This window comes from Peromyscus eremicus, chromosome 10 (genome assembly GCF_949786415.1).
Source record: "Peromyscus eremicus chromosome 10, PerEre_H2_v1, whole genome shotgun sequence".
NCBI classification, from domain to species: domain Eukaryota; kingdom Metazoa; phylum Chordata; class Mammalia; order Rodentia; family Cricetidae; genus Peromyscus; species Peromyscus eremicus.
This window is the reverse complement of record NC_081426.1, coordinates 30,463,866-30,480,007: the sequence shown is the minus strand read 5'-3', so window position 1 is coordinate 30,480,007 and position 16,142 is coordinate 30,463,866. Positions and strand designations below refer to the sequence as shown.

Below are 16,142 nucleotides of genomic sequence, written 5' to 3'. Positions count from 1 at the left end.
TGCACCAAAGGGACACAGGGAGGAGCCGAAAGTTCCTGAGAGCTACAGCTGGATGCTTTGAGCAAACTGTTTATGAATTACAATGCGATGTCTAAAATAAATATTCATGAGCCCCCGGTGATATAACTGAATGATTAAGTAAATAGCCGGGGAGGCGGGGCCGGTTCTAGTGCAGAATTCCAGTCCCTTCTAAGTGGCTTCGCCCTCAGGGAGGCGGGGTGCTATCCCACTCCAAAGAGGACCCACGAGCAAGCCACAGCAAAGGGGCCTGACGAACGCCGCCTACCAGCATGGCACAGGACCACAGCGTGTCCTGGTGACAATACCTCCCCATGTGATCTTCTAGCAAGTACTACCGCAGTGGTGTTTGCTGGAAGATCACAGGCGAATGTGGGAAACACACTACCGAGGCTCCCTGGAGGGACCCCTGCAGGAACCAATCTGCCTGCCTCTCCACTGCCACATAATCAAAGCAGGGGAAGCTAAATCTGTCCCCAACAGGATCCAAGAAGACCTGACCACCTAATCACATGGTGTCTGCTGTGAGGTCCTGGGACAGAACCAGGAAGCCAATGGCATCTGAGTCCAGTGGGGTGTTTGGATAATACTAATTGGCTGACATTGGTGCCATCATTGTGGCAATCGGCACATTTTCCACCTGGAACCACTACAAATACGTTTATTTAAGTAAAATCTGGAATCCTAATTCTAGATTTAAGGCTGACCTCTGCTCTGGCTTCCTCCGCAGCCCCAGGGTGTTCTCTACGGTCACTCATTCCCGCTAAGTGGGACATCACATGGCATTGCAGAATGCCACAAGCTGCTTATAACTCAGTCATTGTAGCACAGGGGACGGTACCCATCACCCTGTGTTCCCACCCTGTATCCCTTCTTAACACCACTCCACGGCCCTTCCTTGAGTTACCCTGCTCCTCCACACCTGCAGGCTCATCTCTTTTTCTCCATTACAGTCTCTCCCAGGTCTTCCTGAACACAGATAGTGGGCTTTTGTGCTGGAGGAAACTAATTAATGTTCCCAGGGAGCTCATTAAGATTCCTTGGAAAGTGTGATGGGATTATCATCAGCTCACTTAGATCAGAGCAAGCGCTCTGTGCAGCCTACTGATCCTCATTGGCCATTCATTGTCTTCTCAAGATAAGCTTGACCTCTGGAAGGCCATGGCAGCAGCATCCAGACAGAGGCTGGTCTCAGTACCCTGCGCCCTCCTGGAAGTTGTGTCTTCTCCAACTCTGCTGGTTCCCAGCCAGCCTCACCCCAGCTCCAGACCCAGCAGAGTGTCTCTCCCACCATAGCACCCCACAGAGCATGTCAGCTGCTTAGACCTCGACCCTGGCTCCTCCTGATGAACCATGTGAACTTGACATCTCTTTCCCTTCTCTGTGCCTCAGTTTCCACACCTAGCAAGCAGAGGTAGTGATAGGACAAATACTCCCTTTTAGAGTTCTATGAATACAACATAGTTACGCGAAGTGCTGCTAGCCCAGAGGGAGGGAGGCCTGCCTGAGGACTTGAGTCTGCACACATGAGAAGGGGAGTGATTACAAGTCAGCCACGACTACACCAGAGGTCACAGCACAAATGGGAGGCAGGAGCACAGACCCAAAAGGGCCTAAGGCACTGCCTATGAGGGCAGACTGTTTCCCGGGACTATGGAGAACCAGGAGAGTTTCTGGGGGCTTCATTGATGCCGGTGGTCTGGGGGTAGACAGTGGACTGGGATTGGAGAGTTCATGGCATGGGACCAGTCCTCACTCTGCCGTCACTGCTGTGTTTCAGGGATTGCAGAGCCAATGGCTCCAGCACCCCTTGCCTGGATGCTGTGGGGGGGGGGATCACTTTCCCAGCTTACCCAGGTCCCCTGACCCTAAGGTCTGGCTTGTCAGGAGCTCTCCAACTCTCCCTTTTCAACTCTGAAGCCCTCCTGAGACCCACAATATGACAGCAGGGTCTCGGCTACCTTTCTTGACTATTCCATGAGGCAGAGGGGAGTCCCAAGCAGCCCAAAGGAGAAGGTATCCATGGGGACTCGACAGTACAAAAAGAAATGTAAAAGATTGTGGGTCAGGTGGCCTCCCAGTGCACAGGGAGGGCTCGCACCAGGGTTCTGAGGGTCCTGTACACCACAAAGCTGGGTACAGTGGTGACTTCTCCTTGAGAGGCTTTCATGAGGCAGATCACCCCAGTCATGAAGATTCATCAGCTGGCTTCAGAGCCACATAGGACCTGGAATGCTCATCCAGCCTGTGGGGCTCCTGTCACCTGAGATGCTCCACAGAGGGGTATGGTGTGCACATCGAAGGGAGGTGGCATTCCCCACAAGACCAAGCTGCCAGAGTCTCCCAATGGTCCACTCCTGTGAGCCTCTTGGGGACCTGCCTCCAGCAGAACCAAATTCAAGTTGTGGAAATATAAACCAGATGCCCGCCCCCTTCACCCTGAGCAGAGCTCCTGCCAAAGCTAAGGATGTATGGACTGTTCTCTCAGGGTAGAGGCTGGTCATCCAAGGGAGGGTGTGCTGGATTCCACCCCAGGAAGTCCAGGGGACCTTGTTCTCTGCCTCATCTACCATCATGTGTCCAGAAGCCCCAGGTCACTATCTCTGTGCTCTTGTCTCTTCTTATGAGGACACTGTTGGAGGACTTACCCTAAATCTAGGATGGCCTCCTCTTGAGGTCCTACACTTGTCACCAGTGACCATTCTCCCAAGTAAGGTCGGTCCTTGTTGTGACTGTGCTGTGTCAGGAAGATGAACGGACATGTTCCCATCTTTCACAATGTCAGAATGTACTGACTAGTATTCAGTTCACAGGCCACCTCAATCTATTGCCTGCAATCGCCAACTAGTCCCAATTCCCTAGATAGATGGCCAAGGTGAATACTGGTTCTTTATTCCAATCTTAATTACCAATATTAACTCTCAGATCACGGTTGCATAGCACATAGAAGATGTATGTGCATGTGCACATGTTTTTTATCTATCTACCTACCTGCCTATCTCTATAGGTAGGTGTCTTGGTTTATCTATCTACCTGCCTATCTCTATAGGTAGGTGCTCTGGTTTATCTATCTACCTGCCTATCTCTATAGGTAGGTGTCTTGGTTTATCTATCTATCTGCCTATCTCTATAGGTAGGTTGTCTGGTTTATCTATCTGACTATCTCTATAGGTAGGTATCCTTGCTTGTTTTTTGTCATGTTGAGAAGAGAGAACCTCAACTGAGAAAATGCCCATATCACATTGGCCTGTGGGAGACTTTCTTCATTAAGGGTTGATATGAGAAAACTCAGTTCACTATGGGTAGTACCCGCTCCGTGCTGGGTGCTGTAAGAAAGCATGCTGAGCAAGCTAGTGAGCAGCACTCCTCCATGGCCTCTATGACAGAGTGTGTGACCTGAGCATTGTCCGCTGAAACAAACCCCTTCCTGCCCAAGATGCTTTTGGTCACAGTGTTTATCACAGCGATAGAAACCCTCACTAAAACACTAGGTTACAGCATGGATACAAAGGACTGAAGAGGCTGCAGCCGAGTTCAAGGAGTCTAGAGACCTAGCTGAAGGCAAGCAGAAAGTCGCCGGGGTGTGTGTGTGTGTGTGTGTGTGTGTGTGTGTGTGTGTGTGTGTGTGTGTGTGTGTATGCACGCGGGGGATGAGGGGGGCGTGGAAGGCAAGTCCCTGTGGGAACAAGATAATGAAGCGAGCTGGATGCTGTGTTGCCAAGTCAGCCACAGGCTCAGGGTTGAGCTGAGCTTCAGGGTCAATCCCACTTCAGGAAAGAGGTTCAGAACAGCGGAGACTGTAAGATGGAGGGCAGGACCAGATCTAGAGGGAGGAACAGATGGATGATGAATGGATGTCAGGTCATATGGGCAAACAGGAGGGCAGGGAGGGGGCCAGCAGTCAGAGCTGGCCCCGTCAACCGTGGGAACTGAGTTAACTTCGAGGCGGTTGGGAATTCTCGGCTTCATGCTCCTTGATACACACGTGAGTCAGAGGACAGGTCACAGTCATGGTGTCAGATGACCTCTTCACTTTATGGAGTCCGGGTAAGGGTGCTGCACCCTTTCCTCGGTCTGCTGTGCCTGGTAAATTCCTGGCATGTTTTTCCCGGTGTGGTGTAGTGCATCCAGATAGGGGCTGGTTTACTTTGATAACTCTCAAGGATGGCCACCTGTCTGCTTTTAGGAATAGGTCGTTTCGCCGGCCAGGTGGTCATGTTTACATGCCCACCAAGGGACAGTCATCCCCCCCGTGTCTGTGCTCAAAATGGGGCCAAATGCTGCTGGTAAAAGGGACTCTTTGCAGGCAAGGAAGAGCTCCAGACCCACTGTCAACACAGCATGGAAGGTCTTAGAGCAGGATGTGCTCTCAACCCTCGCTCTCCCAGGCTTAGAGTATGGGTACATCTTTCCAGAGGACACTAGTTAGCTGACTGCAGTGGCCTTGCAGTAACCCTCCCAGCCCCATCAGCCCCTCATCTGCCCTTTGAGTTCTACACTCTCACCCATCTAACTCCTCATTCTTTTCTTCAGGCCGACACCTCTACTCCGTCAGCCACTTCCACACACCCACACTTGCCTCAGCTCTCTCCAGAGCCGACTTTCCTGTATGATAGAGACCTGAAACTTCAGAATTCCTGGTCAAGCCTCAGCTCTGCTACAGTGCCTGCTGGGAGCCTCCATGAAAGAGTGGGGGTGCAGTGAAGGAGAACACCCCTCCCAGCAGTAACCTCGATTTCAGCCTCACATTCTGTGTTTCAGATCATCCTGGTGAGCTCGTCCCTTGGTGACCGGGAACAGAGCCTCTTCCTCAGCACCGATGAGGGCACCACCTTCCAGAAGTATCCTGTCCCCTTCCTCGTGGAGACCCTCCTCTTCCACCCAAAGGAGGAGGACAAGGTTCTTGCCTACACCAAAGACAGCAAGGTAAGGGGACATGGGATGTGAGGCCACACGACCCAGTCAGACAAACACCAGGACAGAAGCAGCTCTTCCTGTCAGGGGACTCCGAACCCCCAAACTGGTGAGGCAGAGCCTTGCTTGAGCTGGGAGCCATGAACCTCAACATTGCCCTTAGTAACATACACATAGCCACCTATCAGCACAGGGAGTCTCACACTGATATCATGGGTGTGTGTTAGAATAAATGGAGGTGGCAGTGAGTGGCCCTTGGCACATAGAGGCCTGTGAGCTGGGTAAGGAGATTCTAGATAATGTCAGGCCCTTGCCCTCTGCCTCTTTTCCTCTGCCATACGCTAGTAGATGCTCAGGTAGAGGGGCACTGGATAGTTTCCTGTAGCCACGGTGGCCAGTGACCACATATGTGTTTGTCACAGACCTAGAGGCCAGAAATGTAAAATTAGTATCTCTGGGCTGAAGTCAAGTGTCCCTAAGACTCTGGAGAGAGCTGGTCTTCCTTTTCCCAGACCTGGTGGTCGCCATGTGCTTTGGGTTAAAGTGGCATTGCTATATCTTCCAGGGCAGCCAGGTTAAGTCTCTGTTCATCCTTAGAATGCCCCCTGCATGTGTACATGGACATGTTTAGTGTACCTGTGTCCATGACTACATATCTGAGTCCTCCCATAGTCCTGGTCTTTCATGAAGACAGAGGCAGCTTCACCCCAGACCCACGAGATAATCCCCATATCCTAAAAAGCACCTCTAGAAAGCCATTTGGGGCCATATGAGGCCATGGTCACTAGTTCTAAGGATCAGAATATACCTGTCTTGGAGCGGAAGGATAGCCTGCCACCACACCATACAGCAGGCAAGAGAAAGGTCCCGGTAAGGGAGGCTGGCCCTGGTGACAGCTATGCAGTGCTGGCCACACTGTGGCCATCAGGGAGAGGAGCAGGAAGAAGAACCACGGCCCCTCCCCTCCCTCCAGCCAGTCTCCACTCCTGCCTCTTTTGGCTGTACCCATCAGAGGCCAGAACAGCAGCCAGTGGAAACTGCTGTTCATCAGACCCTGGGACAGGGACAGGTGTGAGGGCCAGAATGGATCCATCCAAGGATAGATGGATGGATGGATGGATGGATGGATGGATGGATGGATGGATGGCAGTTGGTTAGATGAATGAACATATGTAACTGAAGTGCAGCAGCACGGTCCTACCTTCCATGTTTTTACAGGGCCCTGTGTCTCTTCCTTGGTGCTAACATGCAGTTGAGTGTTTCTGCTAGTGTTTGATCCCATTCTCCAGCCCACACAAACCAGGGCTGAGTTCTCTGAAGGTAGCTGTGTTAGATTTATATTTCACCATCTTAATCTCAAGTGTTTTCTGAAAATATATGCTGGGTGGATAGATTGTGGATGGACATAGGAAAGGATGGATGGATGGATGGATGAGTGGAAAGGTGGAAGATTGGGGATGGACATGGGAAAGGATAGATGGGTAGACAGGTGGGTGGGTAGATGGATGGATGGGTGGGTGGGTGAATGGATGGATAGGTGGGTGGATGGATAGATGGATGGACTGATGGATGGGTGGATGGAGAGCAGTTGGTTACATGAATAAACATATGGATTAATGATAAATTCCTACTAACAGGGAGCAGCCAAGTAAGAGAGACCCAAGTGAAGAGTGGTGGTACCCAAGCCCAGCTTTCCCAGAGTCCAGCCTCCTTGGCAAGGTCTAACACATATTGTCTAGTGTCCCTGGCCTGTGGTTGCCTGTCTGTTCCTATCCCTTTCCCTCAGGGCTTCACACCCTTCTGGGTATTAATAGTGCTACTTAGCCTTCCATGTAATTAGACTAAAGCGTGGCTACGGCGAGTTATTTTCCTGAAGAAATTGACTGTGTTGCAATTGCTCTTTAATTTATGGTGCCCTGAAAAATTAATGGAGCTGAAACCTTGGTTATTTTCCTTGGCTCTTTTCTGTGATGACAAGGAAAGAAAGGAGAGGAAAAAGGTTTAATTGCTGTTATAAAAGGAATGAGGGATTTGGGGAAATTAGTAAGTGATGGCCATCTTGAGTTTTTAGGGGGCTTGGTGGTCTGTCAATGCTTTCGGATGTCCAAGAATCTGGGTGTGTAGTAGAATCATGCCAACTCTGGCTCTACAAGCCTGCTGTTAGCCAGGCATCCAGACACTGTGTGGAGAGGCAGACATCGTGAAGCCCCCTGGCTCAGAGCAGTGCACGGGGAATTGGTCCTGGGTCTTCTGGGAGCGGGGACTCTGCCGGGTTTTGCTGGAATCCTCTGGATGTGGTTCCTGGCTACTAGGGTGCTGGCATCCATGTGGCTCTCATTTGGGGAGCATGCTGTTCTCACCACATGGGTGAAACAAAACACAGAAACTTTACCAGCTTCAGCTTTGACCAGAGTCATACACCAAGCCCAAGCCACCAGGGAAGTCACAAATACTATAGGAACAGGACTAAGTTTGTCACTGTCTGACTCTTTGTCCCTGCTCTCCCATTCTCCCACCACTCCTTCTTTTCTTCCAAATGTCTGCCCTTGCTCTGACAAAGACTCTACCTCACTTGGGGTATCCTGCCTCCCTCTGTTCCTTCCTCACTATGTCATATTTGGGACCCAATCTGAGGTACCTTACTTCAGTCTGGCCGGACTTCCTGGCTGACACCCAATATATATTCCTTCCAAGTCTTAGCTAGCTCCTGGGACCAGGAGGCCCTTCCTAACCAGCTCTCTGGGGACTACTGTCTCACCACCTACAGCCTCATCTCCTTAGGCTTGAGCTGTGGACCTGCTTGCTGGCAGAGCTGAGGTTACTTACTTTTAAGATAGGGTCATATTCACGTTGTTTTGCTTTGCTTTTCCTTACTTTTCTTTTTCCTCTTCTGGTCAAGAACCTCTTCTGGGTCTGGGGAAATGGCTTGGTCTGCAAAGTGCTTTCTGCACAAGCACGAGGACCTGAGTTCAGATCCCCAGCAGCTATGCAAAAGCAGAGTGGACATTTGCCTCTGCACCCTATAGCTGAGCATGCCATCTGGGACATGCTAGACACCAGAAGTACCCCAAGGAAGGAAGAGAAATGCCTCTTCTTGCTTTGGCTTTCCAAACTCTGTGAATTTATTCCTCCTGTAAACCAGCAGTCTAGCTGCAAGGGAGTCAGCAATGACAGGCCTTAGTGTCCCCACCTGTGAAGACAACAAGGCATTATGAGTAATGGGGGGATGGAAACTGAGGATCTTTAATAGTGATGCTATCACAGCCCAGGGCAGAGATGCTGCCCCTCTGGCCTCATATGGTGGTCACTGATGTGTACTCCTAGGGTGCACATTCCCTTAACATCATCTTCTCCTTCCCTTGGCTGCACTTTCTCACCTTACCCCTTCTCAGGGCAGCAATGCCTTAAAGCACATTCTATCATTCTCCTGAGATACACCCTCTGGAGCCAATCTACCATCCCGCCACAGGCTACCTCTTTGCAGATTTTAGCTACAGGAACTAGGGCGTCCCTCCAATGTTTGTTATTGTTTATTATCGGCATTTATCTTTTATTAAGCAGAAGTGTTCTATTTCTGCAGCAATTGATGGTGGATAGTAAAATCACTGTCCCTCATGAGAATGAACTGGAAAGGCTCCATAAAGCTCTGGGATGGGCATCATAAACACAGCACATTGGTGGTGATAACAATGGTAATGCCACTCATTTATGTGGAAACTTTGTCACTAGGCCCCTAAATGTTTGTCTTCTTGACTGACTGGCTGTGGGTGTGAGCAACGCTCTACCAATTTGCAGGTGGATAAACTGGTCATGAGGTGAAAAGGGGCAAGCCTCAGTCATTCAGGTGACCCAGAGAGTGAGCCAGGGATGACCAGCCATCCTTCCTAGGGACACAGCTTCACCATTGACATAGTACTGTGAACTTGGGTCTATGAGATGGGAATTGCTGCTATGCACAAATGCTGTTACAGTAATGGATGTGCTTACCTCTCTCAGCCTTAGTTTTCTCATCTTGTAAAGACAGAAAAATTATTCATCTAATGGTCGTGCTGGTAAGTGTGTATGTGCATGAGTGTATGTGTCTGTATGGGCTTGAGGGTGTGTGTGTGTGTGTGTGTGTCTGTGTGTCTGTGTGGGGTTTCAGTGAAACAGTGTTTGATGTAGCTCACAGCCACAGTGAGTCATGTGCCTTGGTAGTTGTTGAGCCTTAGGTCATGCCAGGCCCATGTCCAGGGGCTCCACAGGACACAGGAGTACCTTGCCTGCCTGGCAGTCATCCTAGGGAGGAAAACTTCCCTTTTTAAAGCCCCTTTACAAATGGAAAGCGATGCTTTCCTATCATGTGCTCCAGAGCAGGTGTCTGAGCATAATGTCCAGCTACCTGTTAAGCTTTTTGGCATCCAGCCATGCTTACGTGTCTAGTCTGCACTCTCAACTCTCTCAATTTCTGCTCAGAAGAGGTGAGTGTTCTCAGTCCACCAAGCCAGAAATACTTAATCTCCTGCCCTTTCTAGCTAGCCCTTGCCCCACGGCCAAATGTGCTCATTCATTCAGAAAACTCACTGGCATACCTGGCAGACAAGGATCCATTCAGCGGTGGTGCAGAAGGTGAGCCAGGCAACCAAGGGTACACAGAGATGGGAAATGGAGTGGAAGGAAGAGAGCCTGGAGCTGGGGGCTCCAAACCCAGGGCCGATTGCCGGTGCACTGTTCGGAGCTAAGGGGCTTCCACGGCACATTGCCCAGATGCTGCCACTTTGTGAGGTGATTGGGATATCCACTACACCTTTTTAAGACAGGGATGTGGAGTCCTAGTTTTTAAAGCAGGAAACTGAAATTTAGAAGAGCCTGGGACCTAGGCTTAATCCCGCAGCTGTGGATGAAGGGCTCTGACAGAAACCGTGCCTTCTGGAATCACGGGCTCCCCCTTTAGAATGTCACTGCCAAGGATGATGTTTGATGGGTGAGGGAACCAAGTGCCATACAGGCACAGAGAGCAGAGGCTGAGCCACAGACAGCTGCCGGTAACAGATAGTACCACACAGCTCTGGACCTCATTCAGATGAAGATGGACTTCAATGTGCAGAATCATGTGGGACCAAAGGGGCTTCCAATGTCCACATGTCTCCAGGAACAGAGGAAGGGCACAATAAGTCAGCGCTGGAGGAGACACCCATAAAATGCATGCAATAATGCAAGTGAACTGTGCCCTGGGGACAGTGGTGACAGACTTGCCATGTCCATGCCTACTCTCTCAGTATGGGAAGGGTCAGCATGAAAACCATTTAAGGAAGACATGAGATGGCAGGGCCAGGTACATAGGAGAAGGGAGGTGTGTGCTGAGGTTCACTGTGTTTATTGTGTAGCAAATGCATGCCTGGGTTACCTGTTCTACTGCTGGGCACCGAAGCTGGCCAGCTGTGAGTGAGACTGACCGTTTGGAGAGGGGAAGTCAGTCTGCCTCCTTCAAGTCCTTCCCACTGCCCCACCCTCATCATAACAGACAGAGGACCTGGCCAGCAGGAAGCCAAGGCCACTCTACTCAAAACTTCTCCCTGACCTGCCTGAGGGATGAAGTCACAGCCCACACTGGATATGCTCTTCACCCTCAACCAATAGCCTCTTCCTTGGTTGCCTGCAAACAGCAGCGATTCTTGTCCAATGAGGTCACCAGGGCCTGTGCAGAAATGTCCCACAGTGGGAGTTGGACTCAGGGAAGTCCTGAGAAGGGATAGAAGAGGAAAAGAAAAGGTGGGGTCCCACGTGAATCTGCCAGACTACATGCACCACCCCAAGCTGGAAAGGGAGAAGGCACCCACCCTAGGGACCCTTGGGTGTTTGATATCTGTCTAGCTTGGGCCAGACACCCCCAAGAATTCACCTACCAGCCAGGCTGAGTGAGAAGACCTCCGTGTGGAGTCCTCTCTTTGGCTTCAGTCCTTGGTGGTTGGCCTGCAGCTCCGGTGTGCCTGCAGAACAAGAGCGACATCCCTGGGGGGAGCCTTGTAGCAGATCCCTGTCACTCAGAGCTCCCTGATAAAGCTCTGTCTCTCTTTTGTCTGCCTTGCAGCTGTATGTGTCGTCTGACCTGGGGAAGAAGTGGACACTTCTACAGGAACGGGTGACCAAGGACCACGTGTTCTGGTGAGAGCCCTTTCCAGCCTTTATCATAGGTCTTGCCTCCTCTTCACCCTAGGGGAACTCTATGGTCCTCTGTGTGCTCTTGGGGATGTCCAGAGCTCAGCATCCCTCAGTCTTTGTTCCCTGGTGACTTTGAGAGATGTTTAGACCCCACCTTGTCCTCTGTATCCACCTACTTGGAGGAAGTAAAACACAGGGACCCTGGCGCAGTACAGCTCAGGGTGGCTCAATGCTCTTGGTTGCCCTCTTCCCAACTCCTCGCCCCCATCTGCTCCTGAGTGGTGCCCTGTGTCAACCTCCCATGCTCCAGGACTGCCCAGGCCCTGTCTGCTAGGCTCACTTTCCTGTCCAGCCAGTACCCCGGGGCTCACTCCTCTGACCCATGACATCACAATGTTCAGTCCTGCCAGGAAAGACCCAGCGTGCCCAGCAGCCTCTGAGGGCTGAAGCTGGGGAGAGGATGAATGAAGGTGGAATGGGCCCCAGGTTCCAGACAAAAACCAGGGGGTGCTGGCTCCCCGTTGGCATGACCTTCTGGGAGCCCTTTCAGGGACTTGGGCAGCGTTCCCAGTCAGGCAGCTCTGAAGTCCAGGAGGCACATGATAGCTGTTTGGGCAAGACCATAGAGGACAGACACCTACTTAGGGTCCCAGGCAGTAAAAGGGGAGCAGGAAACCAGGGCAGCTGGCTCGGAGCTCACACTGTACCCGGCTGTGACCATGGTTCCCTTTCTAGACTAGCACCTACCTGCACGGGGTTTCTCTTGCATGTACACACATACATGTACTTTATGTCTTTTCTGTCTTAGTGCAAATGGACCCAAAGCGTTGTACTGGCCTCCCAGGCAGGCCACAGTCCTGTCTCCTATGGGGATGCATGCTGAAAACAGCCCCTTCCAACCCTCTTGTGACTCCATGCTCTCCTCACAAGGATTCAGTTCCCATGTACCGGAAGTTGGTTCTGAACACTGACTCCGGGCATCTGTGCCCTCTGCTCCTGGGAGGAAGTGATGATTGCCCATCTGCAGCAGCCCACTGGAGTACCCTCCCTGAAACCAGAGGGCTGCTGTTAATCACAGGCCCCACACTGATGTCCTTTGTCAGGAGCAGAAACTGCCCATGGAGTCACTCCCAGGGGGTGGGGACTAAGGTCAAGGAAGTGTGATTTCTGAGCTCCGTGGACACGAGGACCTCAGGGAGACTGTAGCACTGCCACCTGTCCCAAGGAGTGTCCCAGCCTGGCTCATGGAGACTCTCTGGCTAGAGAAAGCAGCCCTGGGATGCAGGGATGAAAGGGCTAGCCTTGGACAAGTCAGATTGGCTCTGCCTACAAGCTTCTCCTTTGGCTCGGGCTGTGCCTGCTATGTGGGAGAATCAGGATGCTTGGCAATGCCACTGGTTGGATCCCTTCTGGATTGGCGGTGCTGCTGGTTGGGATGTGGTTCAGAATGTCCCTTCTGAAATGTGGTGACAGGCAAGGGACGGCCCCTGTTGTATGCCACAGATAATGCTGTTTTGACAGCTTTGTCCTTGGATTGGCCGCAGAAAGCGCCAGGACCTCTGCTCTGTCTCAGGCCTGAGTCATTAGCAGTGCTGAAGGCACACGACAACACCGGCTCCTTAAGGAGACCCCAGTGGGGGCGGGGGGGTGAGCAGCAGGTGCCTGTTCTGGGACTGTCGCATCCCCTCAGTGGTCAGCAACCTTGGAGTAAAAACCACAAGAGCAGATGCTGGCCAGTGCCTTGTTATGAGTGAGCAAGTGAATGAGTGAGTGAGTGAATGAGTGAGTGAATGAGTGAATGAGTAAGTGAGTGAATGGGTGAATGAATGCAAATGAAGGACTAAGTGCATTATGGGTGAATGAGTATTTAAAAGGCACCTAGCATGCCCCTTGCTCCCAGGACCTGCCAGTGTATGTAACTATGACCTGGGTCCCTATGGCCTCTGTACCAGGAAGAGAACTTCCCGCCCATGTGCATATGTTCCCCCTCTCTCCTCCTTTTTTGTCTCTTTTCTCTGGCTCTCCTATATAAATGAGCACATCTGGGGTTTGGAAGAGGGGATATGCTGGCTGGGAGAGGTCCCAGCCTGAGCTTCCTGACCCCTTAGTCCTCATGCCTTACTGATCTCTGTCCCCAAGGCCTGGGATGGTGCTGGCAGATGGGTTCCACTGGCTCCTGAGGTGCTGTGGGGCTTCTCTGGGTGTCCTGGGTGTCCTGTGGCTGCCGTTCTCAGGCTCGGCACAGGCTTCTCGATAGTGTCCCAAAGACACGGACCTTAAGAGCAGACCATATGGTCTGAGGATCCCCCTGAGAGGAGCAGAACTTCTGGGTCAAGCAGACATGGTGGGAGCCTCAGGCCACCCTGACTAGCACCTGCGTACTTGGACAAGTCACACAATCCCTGGCCTGTGAGATCCAAGACTCAACCATGGCTTAGGAGAGCCTGGTGTAGGTTGGCAAGGGTGAAGGAATACTGTTCTCACAGAGCCTCTGCCAACACAGAGAGGTTGGGAGAAATGTGGAAGGAGTTTTTCCCAGCATCCCCTGTGATGAGCAACTTAACCAGTCAGCCATCGACGGCAGCCACTCAAATCCAGATCCTGGTTGGAATCCCAGTGAACCTGTTAGGGCTGTGTGACCATGGGCATGTCTCTACGCACCTGTGAGTTTCCCTCTGTGTAGATTTGGGCCAGAGGTCCCAGCCTGTGCCTCAGCTGAGGTGGGAGATCCTGGGGAAGAGGTGAATCTTATAAACAGTCCTATGAACAAGCAGGTGCCAGTTTCATCAAGCTTTATCCGGCCTCATCCAGGCTCCTGTTGGAGCTTGTAGGTTTAGAGGGGAGGCTTGTGTCTTCTGTACCCACAGAACAAGAGCTATATCAGACCCAGAGAGGCCATGTGGTCTGTGGAAGCCCAAGGAAAGGGTTTAATCACCCCTTTGCTGATGCTACCTTTGGCCAATTCTTTTCTAGGGCTGTGTCTGGGGTGGACACCGACCCCAACCTGGTCCACATGGAAGCACAGGACCTCAATGGAGGTAAGTGGGAGGTGGACACCCACGGGTGTCCCTGAGCATCCTTGTCCAGGGATGCTGCTCAGCCTGGCCCTTGTTCACTGGTGCATCCTCAGTGGCCATCCCTGTGGACCGACCTCACTGTTTCCTGGTGTGTCATAATTGGAAAAGCACTTGTTTCCCGCTGGGGATGAATTGAAGTGGAGGAGCCCAGTTCTGTGGAAAGTCTATTAAAAGGGTAATTTGTTCCGGCTCCTGAGCATTGAGTGTTTCCTACTGTATGGCCCCACCCAGCCTGGCTGAGGGCTGAGATGGCTCAGGGTCTCTGTCACTCCCCTCCCACAGGCAAGGCTGGGTCACCCCAGCCTGTAGCTTCCTGCAGCTTACATCCTTCACACTGAGCAAGCCCACTCAGATATGCATGTTAGTCTCTTGTGTTGTGAAGGTGACAGAGGTCATTGTCTTTCCTGGCACTCCTATGCAGTTCATAGGCACCAGCCAGGTGGAGTCCTGGGGATCCTGGGCAGGTAAATCTGGTCCTCCTACCTGTAAAGCAGAAAGGGGGAAAGGAAGTGGGTTGATGCATGTGTAGTGGCAACCATTGGGTCCACACAGGTTAGTTCTCTGTGCAGGTAGCTGCTGCCAGATGATGACATATACTATTTCCAAGTTATCAGCCAGGGCTCCATACCTCAAAGGGTGGGACCAAATGTTGCTGTAGCTGCTGTTTGGGTAAGCATGGAGAAAAGCTCAGAGAGGGGGCCATTGGGTCGCCAGGTCTTAGGACACTTACCTCACGTGGGGATGTACAAAGGTGATCCCCAGCAGGCTCCACATGGCAGCAGGCCTGGCTGAGGGTCCGGACATGCTATGCCCCAGGGGAAAAGATGAGCTGAGCCTTGAATCAGGGCTGTTTAGGTCCTTCACATAGCCTCCATCCTAGAGGAAGCAGTCTGTGTGCAGCAGCCTGAACTCTGCATCAAGAGGCCCTGGACCAACTAGGCTCATGAGTGGGACCCTCCCCAGCTCCTGAAGACCTCACTTCCCCACTCACCAGCCCCCTGCCTAGAGCCCTGCTGGAGCAGTCTTCAGAGCCCAGCAGCAGACCATTCAAAGTCCTGAGGTCCCGTCTCCTAACCTGCCGACTCCATTGTCCTCCAGCCAGCCAGGCCTCCCGAGGACCCTGCTCCAGGCTCACCACACTCCTGTTAGCCTAGCTGGGGCTGCCTGTCCCCCTTTATCCATCATGGGGTTTTCTCCATTACCCCCCAGCCACTTTTCTGCCAGTCGCTCCTCAGGACTCCACAGCATCCTAACACCCAGCTTTCCTGTGCATTCCCCTGGCTTGAGAGCTCCTTGAGACTGAGTGCTGATTGGCTTTCCTTAGTGTCTCCAGCAGAGCTGTTAAATGAAACCAGATACTCTGAGTCCAGCCCTGTGTGGGCATTCTGCCTGTGTGATGGACAGAATAATGCTCACTGCTCTCGCCAATAGTGGTCTCATCTATTTATCTGCCTCTCTCTAGAGCTGAAGTTCTCACTGCTCCCAGGAGCCAGTCCTCCATGACAGTCATTCACTGCTTAGGACCTTCCTCCAAGCAGTTTCCTCATGAATAGTGCATGAATGAGTGTGAGAGTGAGTGAGTGAATGAGTGAATGAGTGAGTGAATAGACAAGTGAATGAGTAAATGAGCAAAACAGTGAGTGAGTGAGTGAATGGATGAATGAATGAGTAAATGAGCAAAACAGTGAGTGAGTGAGTGAGTGAATGGATGAGTGAGTGGGTGAGTGAGTGAGTGAATGAGTGAATGGATGAGTGAATGAGTGAGGGAGTGAATGAGTGAGTGAATGAATGAGTGAGTGGATGAGTGAATGAGTGAATGAGTGAGTGAGTGAATAAATAAGTGAATGAGTGAATGGATGAGTGAATGAATAAAACAGTGAATGAGTGAGTGTGTGAATGAGTGAGTGGATGAATGAGTAAGTGGATGAGTGAGTGAGTGAGTGAGTAAAACAGTGAGTGAGTGGATGAGTGAGTGAGTTAGTGAGTGAGTGG

General features: G+C 51.7%; 1 protein-coding gene across 1 annotated transcript in view; it reads left to right on the top strand.

The window, feature by feature from the left end:
• Positions 1-16,142, top strand: part of Sorcs2 (sortilin related VPS10 domain containing receptor 2) — a 387,326-nt gene that overhangs the window by 319,654 nt on the left and 51,530 nt on the right. The window contains exons 4-6 of the mRNA XM_059275763.1: positions 4,780-4,944; positions 11,003-11,076; positions 14,047-14,111. Of these exons, the coding sequence (XP_059131746.1) occupies positions 4,780-4,944; positions 11,003-11,076; positions 14,047-14,111 (304 nt within the window). The remainder of the gene's footprint in view (positions 1-4,779; positions 4,945-11,002; positions 11,077-14,046; positions 14,112-16,142) is intronic.